The 10,718-nt window shown below is 38.6% G+C and overlaps 1 protein-coding gene across 1 annotated transcript; it reads right to left on the bottom strand.

Moving 5' to 3' along the window:
* Window positions 1-425: 425 nt before the first annotated feature.
* On the bottom strand, window positions 426-4,631 carry mafaa (MAF bZIP transcription factor Aa). Its single transcript, XM_079882831.1, has one exon. The coding sequence runs from the start codon at window positions 3,883-3,885 to the stop codon at window positions 2,935-2,937; it is 951 nt and encodes a 316-aa protein (XP_079738957.1). The 5' UTR covers window positions 3,886-4,631; the 3' UTR covers window positions 426-2,934.
* Between the last annotated feature and the right edge of the window lie 6,087 nt (window positions 4,632-10,718).

Raw genomic sequence — 10,718 nt, 5'->3', positions numbered from 1 at the left:
TTTTAAATAATAGGCTATTTAAACATTTGTGTAAAAAAAAGAAAAAAAAACGTTTTAATGTCATAAACGAATGTCACGTTGTAAGCATTTGTACACTTAAAATAAATCTCTATACCGCATAAGTATTAAGCCTTCATCATAGTTCATACAATTATAATAAATTATTTAAATTAATTCTTTTAAAAAAAAAAATCGTAAACAAACATAATATCAATAGTTGAACGTTTGAAATTGTACTATTTACATTTTGCTGAGCCCCGGACAATGTGCATTATTTTTCGTTATTTCGTGCATTATTGTTATTATTAATTCTTGTTTTATACCTGATATTTTGTAAGCCTAATATCTTTATACCACTTGTATAGATCACATGTTTTAGCTTTGAAAAGACACTTGTTGAGTAAGTGGAAAACAGGCTGAAGCATTTGACAGAAGTTTTTATTAAACATTATGAAAACAAGATTCTGAACAACATTCCATTTCGAAACATTTTGGTTTGGACTTACTGACACGTAAGGACATTTATATTTTCGATAAATATATAGAAATTATAGGCTATGTACAGTTTTTTTCTTTTTTTTCCCCCATTTTATTATTTATTTGTTTACATAAGACAGCACACAGGACAGCACATGTGGTTATGTAACCTCAAGCCGCTGTGCCTCAAATTAGACCAATAGACAGAGAGATTGCTTCATAACGAACTTCATCATAATTCATAATTTATCCCCAAAAAATAAATCAATGTTAACAGTGGTTTTCATGTGAGAATATCAAGCAAATACTAACCCAGGTAGAGGAGCATACTTGAAGACATTATTTTTGGAGTCTGGTCGATAGATTTGTTAGGGAACTAAGCATACACAGATCGGAAATAATTTGAAAACGGATAATTTACGTGCATTAGATAATCCACTTTGGCAACTTTGTTCCTTTAGCCGGGACAAGATGGGCTATATTTCAACCTCAAATGATCACAAACTAAATGCGCACGATTACTTTTAGCCAAGTTTGCACACAAGTCTCTCTGTAATTTTTGAATTATTTCAGCATTTAATCTAGGCTATACCTGTAGTGTAACTGAGGGTCGGAAGCCTATTATCATCATCACAATGTTGCAATGCAAAACAATAGGCAATTGCTTTATACAGCATATGCTACAGTTTTATTATGTCATAAAAAGTTAAAACAACCCTTCTAGCCTTATTAACGACGGTTGTCGTATATTTGAAGTTAACAGTTTTGTCGTTTATCATCCCGGCCATTCAGAAAAAGAAAATAAAATAAAACAACTTTCTTTAGGAGATGATAGTTATTTTTGATATCCAAGTCTAACCAGTTTTCTACATACCTTCATTTATTTTGAAGTAGGCCTACAAAATTCATAATCAGAGCTTCTGTTAATTGCTTTCGAATTTGGTGCATAGAATATTAGCAGCAATTAAAGTCCTTGTGTTTATATGCACTTTCGACGATCGACTATGTTCACCATAACATCAATTTGATTAACACAGAGGAAAAGAAATGTTATATAAACCCCAATTCTTTGAATCGTAGTGCAGTAGGCTTTCCTTTGAAATTGTACATATTCAATAGAATGAGAATATCTTTGTCATTTGCATGCTACTACATACAAACATCGTATTAAGACGTTTTAAATAATCAAGCAAAAATGACTTTAAAAAGAAAGTTAAATTAACACACCAATCGACCTCTACATATGTACAAGTGGTAATAAATAACTCTGGCTCAGTTCGGTTTTTTTGTTTCTTTGTTCTTATTCTGTAGTACTTTTAAAACAATGGAGAAAAAAAAATGATTTCATGTGATTTCGCAGGTACGCATGAGGTCCTTCACACGGTTTGTGTCGAACAGATGAAACGAAAGGAACAAAAAAATTAGAGAAGAGAGAGTGGTTAAGGGCCATGCTTTTCATCCAAGTGCTGTATGGGGAAAAGAGAGTAAGGACCTGGCGCGTTTGGAGTACCATACATGTCCCGCATGCAGGATTAGTAATGCAGACATGAGCAATGATTGAGGGCCTTCAAAGTTCACAAGCCCCCTCAACCTCAGTTCATGACAGAAAAGTCAAGGATGTATTGCTATCTCCCTTTCTTGCTTACAAGTGTTTTAATATTATTATTGTTCCTTCCAAAGTTCCTTCACAAGCTGAAGTTTCGTTTCCAGTATTTTCTCATCGCCATTAAGACTCGTCAATCCGTTAAGACAAGAAAAACAATATTAAGGAAGCGTATGTATGCCTCTAAACATGTCGGACTTTGCAGTTAGCCTATATTACTAAAAAGACAAAGGAAAAATACGAATTTACAGAATCCAAAACTGATAGGTCTTTGGAGGTTATGAGTGATCCCATGTTTAGATCGGAGGTTTTATGAAGTAGAAGGGTCCGTGCAGTATCTGTGGAAGATAATCCTAACATCACACTAACCTTAAGACTTTCATGGTGCAGTTATACACAAATAATGGGTGAAAACTTTAAATACGGCGCTGTAATGTTAGGCTCTTAAAAATAAAGGTTCTTCAGTGTTTCTTTTCAGCACTTTAAGTTCAGCAAAGGACTTGACCTTCTTATCAATAACCATTTTGGCTGTAAAAAGTGATTAGTTCTTTGGAGAACGAAAAGTTCTGGATGTTACATTCTGGGTTCTCCAGATTTTGGTTCTTTAAAGCACCAGCACATAGCTAGATGTTTCTCTAAATAAAATATGTATTTGTGGAATTTAAAAAGGTTCTCCTATGGCATTATACTGTAAAACCTTTATTTTCATGAGTGCATGTTCTAGAACGGACATTGAGTATTTAAGAAAATAACTGCAAATAAGTTTCACACTGAAAATCATAAAAAATAAATAATAATAAGGTTTAAAAAACGAATACGTTGGTGTGGGAAAAAGTCTTTAACAAGAATCACTCTCACATGAAGAATTCCGTGGAAGTGGTTTTGCCGTGAGTGCCGTTGGACGGGTCCCGAGTGTTGCCGCCTCCGTTGCCGCCGCCGCCGTTAAAGGTTCGGCTCGCGAGCTTCTCGTACTTCTCCTTGTACAGGTCCCGCTCTTTCATGAGACGCGACACGTCTTGCTTGAGTTGCTCCACCTGGCTCTGGAGCGTGCACTTTTCGCTTTCGAGCATGTGACGCTGCTGCACGCGCTTGTAGCGGCACGACTGCGCGTAGCCGCGGTTCTTCAGGGTTCGCCGTTTCTGCTTGAGGCGGATCACCTCTTCTTTGCTGAAGCCTCTCAGTTGCCGGTTAAGCTCGCGCACTGTCATGCTCACCAGCTGCTCGTCCGAGAAGCGGTCCTCGATGCGCGCGTGCGCGTGGTGGCCGTGGTGATGATGGTGGTGGTGGTGCACCGGGTGGTGGTGACCGTTTGTGGGCGCCGAGAGGTCTTCTCCGACGTACTGCTGACCGCGGAATCCCTCGTAGGGCTGGTGGTGGTGATGATGGTGGTGCGCGTTACCGATGAGTGCTTCCACCGCGTCCTCGGGCGTCAGGTTGAGGGCCTCTGGACTTATGTGATGCTGATAGTTGGGAATCCAGTAGAGATCGTCCAGCTGCGGCTTGCCCGAGGAGCCTTGGGTGTTGTTGTTGTTTCCACTGTTGTTGTTGTTAACACCATTTACGAGGTTCTGCCCAGGCTGAGATCCGGGACTGGGGGCACAGAAGCTGGGCGAGGAAGGCACCGAGGAGCAGGGCGTGCTGATAGGGGTGGAGGACAGCGAGCCCGGGGGCAGGCGGTGGCAATAGCGGTCGGCCTCCGGGGGCTCTTTCTTGACCTCAAACTTCATGAGGTCGAAGTCGTTGACATATTCAATAGCCAAAGGGCTGTTGGGCAAATCTGCGCTCATGGCGAGATCGGTGGCCATGTCAGTCCATGCGACACCTACCCTAACAGCCAAAGCGACACCCGTGGGTTTCACTGGGATTATGATGAAGGTGAATGATGAAGATGAGTGGCCAGGATTTAATACATAGGCACGAGCTTCTATATATAGTTATACGTATGCCCATGCATGTAAATGTACGCATACACCAGCCAGTTTGCTTCTTGTTGACAACTTATCCGAGGTCAAATTCACACGTTAATATCACTGGCCAGGGCGGCAGAAACTTGAGACTCGTGAATTCAAAATCACCAACCTGACTCGTCCTCGCTTCACAAAGCAGATAAATCGTCCTTTGAGTATCAGAGACTTAAAATATCCTTCTTCACCTCCGTGTTTTAAGTCCCCTCTAACTGGAGGCAACAAAGTTTTAAGCTTTCATGCGAAGAAAGCGAAAACTTTCCTCACATTTCGAGAATAGTCCGCCACACAGCACGCGCGCGTCAAGTTCAGAAAATGCTGCTGCTGCTGCTGTCGCTTTTTACACAGTCACTTGCAAACGCGGACCGCAACAATGTGTGACAAATCTCAGAGTAAGTTCCTCTTGTGGGACGCTCCAGCGCAGTCCGACGAAGGATAGGGAATTCTGGCTACTCAATTCACCTCCTTCCGTGGTCAGTTTTGAAGTTATATGGACTGCTGTCACCGTTGCTTTACGTTTACGGCTTGAGCTTATTTTTTTTGCACCGTTGTCCACCGCTGACACGCAGTATCACTGAAGCACTGAAAGGGGCAATGTACCACTTTATACACATGGCCCATCTGAGCGTCCAACCCAGAGAACGGGAACGGACCAATGGGAGGAGGCGTAGCAGTAGACATGCATATTCCTACAGCAACGCCACTATGTGGCAGCTGAGGCTAACGCGCAGCAGCTGAGAGCGCACGTAAACAGGTGTTTTTCACGCCCCCTAGCGACGCCTCCCCTGCAACCGCATGCTGAAGGTGAGCGCGAGGAAAGGCAATAGCCTATAGCCCAGCTTGTCTTACTTAGAAAATGTTTATTTAGAAAAGAGCAAACGCTTCTAAGACGTTATCAACACAAATGTTTTAGAGATGACCTAAAAACACATTTATAAAACGGATTGCACATTGTAAAATATCTATGACCAATTGAATTTGATAGCCTATTTGATAGAAATTAATTTTGACAGAAATACATTTAATATGACTATGCTAATTAAATTATGAACTAGCCTATATTTAGCCTTGATTTAAATAGTTCATCTTTTCACTCCAAACTAAAAGTCGCGAGTGTCTTATGAGCAATATCTTACAATGAGAGCAGAATTAATAGACTTGTTAGGAAGGAAAATCATGAACTTAACTCTTGCTAATTTATTTGATCATTTTAAATAATGTAAATGTGCTTTTTAAAAACTATATTACAACATCAATTAAAAGCATTTCACACATCATCATAGCCTTTCCTTTTACAATTATTATTATTTTTTAACAATTATTTAGTTATATTTATTTATATCAAAAGCAACCTATCGTTCAGAATCCAGGAGTGATATCACAACAATTGTTAAAAAAAAAAAAACCCCAAAAACTCCCTTGTGTGTTTTGACAGACCGTTTAAAGTTAAATTGATTAGATAATTATGTATTAAACTGCATATTTCCTCCTCGATGTGCGTAACCCCGCGAGCAGCCATTCAGTGTATTGATCTGATAGGATAACACACACGCAACTTTCCTCCCCGCTTATGACCTATAGGCGGTGATGAACTCAATAACGCGTGATCCAGCAATAAAATCAATCCACATTTCCGCCGGATAGGGAAAAATGCGCAATTTGTGCGGGTGAGTTAATTATGATCCGACACGCCAGTGCCAGCCACGCTCCGGATTTCTTTCGCAATTAACCTCTAATTGCATCTCGACTCATCTGCGCGGATCGACAAATAATTAAGCCCCACGCAGCGCGCGCCTTCATCACCACAGCATATGTCTTAATCAGAGGAGCCAGTCTCGCGCTGAAGGAAGTAGGCTACCCCAAAGAAGAGGGTCAGTCTAACACCCTATGCGAGGCCAGGTCCTTATTGAAGTGTAAGTATGCCAAGGAATATAGATCAATATCTGATAGGAGAGGCAGAAAAAAACATAATGAGGAGACTTAATAACTATGTATTTGACAGGTCTGTACAGTCAGATGCACTGCTCAGTAAAAATAAAAAAAATGCCATTTTAACTGTAAAAGATTGTAAAAATGCTACAGTAAAAACCTGTTAACTGGTTAACAGCAAGTTCTCTTAATACTGGGAAAACTGTAATAGATCTAACCCTACATTTCATGTAATTTCTCAGTAAAATACAGTTAAATGTATTCTTTTTGGAAGCAAAAACAACAAATTATCTTATAATTTACATTGAATTGCCTTGAACTGCCAAACCCACAATTCACTTGTGTGACCACATTCAATGTTTTTCAATTTTAATAATTGTGTTTTTTCTATCATCATTATTATTTTGTTTATTACCAGTTATGCACATTAGGGAATTATGTTAGTGGTACGTGTGCTACTTGTGATGAACTTTGATTCATGTGCCTTTATCTATAAATACACACACACGTATATATATAAATGATATATATATATATATATATATATATATATATATATATATATATATATATATATATATATATATATATATTAAAAAAATTATATTATATTATATATATATATATATATATATATATATATATCTGCTGCATATCTTACTTCTTACTACATCTGAGACCTTTGCTAACTTTATATGACATGTTAAGACTTTCTTTCCAGGTGCCAATGAGTGAAATACAGACACGCTTGAGGCTCAAATCTGCCAACGGAAGGAAAAAAAGAAAACGGGGGGACGGGGGGGCTAAGAGGACGGGACAAATCATATCAAGGTATTTGAAGTTTAAGGTGCGCTAAGTCATTATGGGGGTTTTATCAAATAAGCATGAGTGGACCCCAAAGTCCAAGCTAAGCAGTCCGCTTTGAAAATGCCACATTTAAGAAGATCTGCCATCGTCCATTCAAGTGAGCGGAGATTGGTGGGTGTGGATGTGGCCGAGGGCTTGAGACATAAATTTTGAAGTCAGGGCTTTCATTGTGCCTTTGCATATTGGGAGTTAGCTGCTTGTGCAGTTCTACCGATTTAAGCAAAATGGACATCAGCACGTCCAAGGAGAAAGAGTATGATAGTTTGAAAGAGAGAAGGGGGGTTTTGACTAGATATGTGCGAAAATGACTGCGACGGATTTGTCCGGTTAACCCGTCTTTAGCCAAAATAGTTGAGAGGTGCGAGGTGGAGTAGGGGGTTATCGGAAGCAGGTTTGGAAAGGAGGTTTTTGTAGGCCTCAAAATCTCACAAATGCCCATTCAAAGACTCAGCATTTGACTACATACAAACTAACAAGTATACAAACTTCTCTGAAGTTCTCAGCAAAAAAGTGAGTTAGAAAGAGCTAGAGGACAGAAAAGAGCATGTTAAGTGTTAAGTTGGCACGAAACGGAAGTTGCGATATCTTCCGTATATATGATTGAAACAGCTTCTGAAATAGGAAAAAATGTACTTGATTTTGTTCATCAGGAATTGATTGGATCATTTGCTATTGCTGTGATGTCATGTGAGTGACAGGTTGTCCCGCCCTCACGCCAGTAAACACGTCATCAGAGAAGAGATGTCGTTTCAAGAGGAAGATATTTTAATTAAAGATTACAAGAGCACATGAATTAAAAATAAATAATGTGCACGGATAAATCATTTATAATAAATACTGCAATATTCCCCCCCAAAAAACAAGAATTGGCCATTTTGATTTCATGGTGACTTTAAAGAGAAGAAAAAAGACCATTTGATGGATTCCTTCAAGTAAACCCACCCTCCCCCCAAAAAGTACTAAAACTTGGAGCTTTAGCAATGGAAGAAGAAGAAGAAGAAAAAACGGTAAACGGAAATGAAGCCCAAACAGAAAGATGGGAGAAAGCGAGCTGTATGAAAAAAGGACAGAAGACAGTTATACTAATGACATCTTGCAGTGGAAGTATGATCTTTATTGATGGGTTGGACTCTTTGCTGAGCTGTAACAAGTTTGTCTTTTTTATGCCTATAGGCGATCTATTGAGGTAGAGAAAAATTACACTTGACCTTTCATTCTTTCCTTTTTTTCTCATTCAAGTGAGATTGTCCTCGGAAAAATGTGAATGTGTTTTCCTTCTTTCTCTCTCACTCCCCTCCTCGTTCTCTTTCACATGCGCTTTTACTAAAAATTGAAATATTGATCTTAATTAGAGTTTGCCGAGCTCAGCAGCTCACGTTGAGCTTTGAGACAAGCGGCAGCAGACATCTGTCTAAGGCACTTACATCCTCGCCGTCAGAGCGAGGGAACGAGAGGGAAAGGGAGGGTGAGAAAAGAAAGAGTGATTGCTCCATGAATTTCTCTTTCTCTTCCCATGCAGATAACAGAAACTGGTATGTGACCATAGTTAAAGAGCATCATGAATACGGATATAATCTTTTTCCCCGGACGCACTCCTGTACAAAAGTATTAAGTTAAAGCAACATATCGTTTGGCATCTATGGGTTATGACTTTACTGTACAAACTTTCTTGAGTTCTGTGGTAATTCATTCAAAGCAGTGAAATGTTTTCTACATTTCTAACCTACAAATTCTAACCTAATCTATAAGGTTAATGAATATTCTTCATAATTAAGACTCATCAGGCATCTCAGTGACTGAATGAATGAAGAAGAAAAAATAGCATCGAATTATTTGAGAAACTTTAATGGATGTTAAAAATAAAGTAGTAATAATTGAGCTTACGTTGAGGCACTTACAAAGAAATTTAAAAGCAGAAATGTGAAGCTTATTTTATAAAAGCATTACATTAATTTTTGTGTTAAAACATGTATTATTTGAGTTGTTTAAATTGACATTTTAATGGTTATTTTAGTGTTTTAAGCATTACATTTAGGCAACAAAGTTGTAAAACTGGACTTAACTTTACACAGCTATGGTTAGTAAGTGACAAAATCAAACTTAAACCATGTACCATGCATATTGTTTGTCTTGTGGCTATATTTTTTAAACTGAGTATTTTATTTTAAAGTTTACCCACACTTGTAAAAAATTATATGATCAACGAGTAAGACAACATATGTGTTTACATTGCTTTAACTCATCAAAATAAATTAAGCAATTTTCAACTTTTTAAAACAAGTTATACAAGATTCAACTCATTTTTTAAGACAGTTTAATGTAATTTAAGTTGAAATGACTTAAACATCCAAGTTGATTGTACTTAAAAAATTTAAGGAAACCTTTTTTTTTTTTTTTTTAACAGTGCATTGGCCCCATGCACTTCTAACATAAGTGCGTCACTTTTTTTCCAAGAAAAGGTTCAAATAAAAACATTTTCTATGGTAATCAACTTTATGTCAAGTCGATTTAGGTTAAAGGGATAGTTCACCCAAAAATGAAAATTCTGTCATCACTTACTCACCCTCAAGTTGTTCTAAACCTGTATGAGATTCTTTGTTCTGTTGAACACAAAAGAAGATATTCTGAAGAATGTTGGTAATCAAACAGTTGCTGGTCCCCATTGACTTCCATAGGGAAAAAATACTAAAGAAAATGGGGACCAGAAACCAAAAATGATCAAAATATCAGTTATTTTATGTCATTTAAACATAATATATTTTGTGTTACACAGATCAAAGAAACTCATACAGGTTGAAAACATCAGACCCTCTCATCCCTTTAACCTGTACCTGGACATTCCTTTAAAATAAAAAGAAAATCTAAAACCAAGAGCTGCAATGCAAAAAAGATAAATAAGGGGTTAGGTGATGTATGAGAACTTTAGTTGATTTTACAACACCCATATCAACATGCATTCTTGTGAAGTATTCCTCCCTGCATGAACGATTAAATAGGGGGAAAAGATAGACAGAGAAGTCAAATGAAGGAGTGTTTTCCTTCCCACCATCTCTCGATGTCATCGTAAACGTGGCTCGCATCATGGGCACAGCCTTTATCTCGTTAACACGGCGGCAGGCTTGTCGTATTCCGCAGCGAGACCCTCGCCACGGTGTATTAATGCCCCCTGTCGTTGCTGCCGGCGACGGTTAACCAGGTTTCCCGTCGCGACCGCCAGTCGTTTGTCACAGAGCACGGAGCACGAGGCCTTGGTTCAATGGAGCATTAATAGTCTGAATATCAGCAGTCTCCGCACAGTGAGGGGCGTTCAAGGGATTACAGCTCCCATCATCCTCTGTGTACCACTGTTTAACACCCAACATCCTAATTACATTACCCGACGGAGAAGAGGGAGAGGAGGAGGAGGAGTGCAAGAGGCAGGCTCATCTACGAACGGCTCCTCAATCAATTGCGAATTTTAGGAAAAGACAGGGAGAAGAAAAGGAAAATGACATTGTCAGAAATTAGTTGTGATGGATTTGGTCAGACAGCAGTTAGAGAGGAAAAAGTGAGAGGAGAAGAAAAATGAGTTTTGAAGAGTGTAAGGGAGGCGTTACGGTTTTTTTCTTTTCCTATAGATTCCTTAAGACTCAATTACAGTGACAGACACACACTCATGAGCGATGTCCTTTACATACACCTGCTTCACAACACATGTCGAGGAATGCCGATACTTTCCACGCTAAACATTGTTATTCAGAAAACAACATGGGAGTGAAGTGGTTTGTGATGATACTTGGTTTAATACTTTTTCTTCTTTAGTCATGATTTTAGTCAATCCTGCATTGGGATTCTCACACATGTAGGCAAACGTGCTCACAAATGAAGAGAGATGCATT

This window comes from Squalius cephalus, assembly GCF_949319135.1.
Source record: "Squalius cephalus genome assembly, chromosome: 10".
Classification (NCBI taxonomy): Eukaryota; Metazoa; Chordata; class Actinopteri; order Cypriniformes; family Leuciscidae; genus Squalius; species Squalius cephalus.
This window is presented reverse-complemented; position numbering and strand designations above follow the sequence as displayed.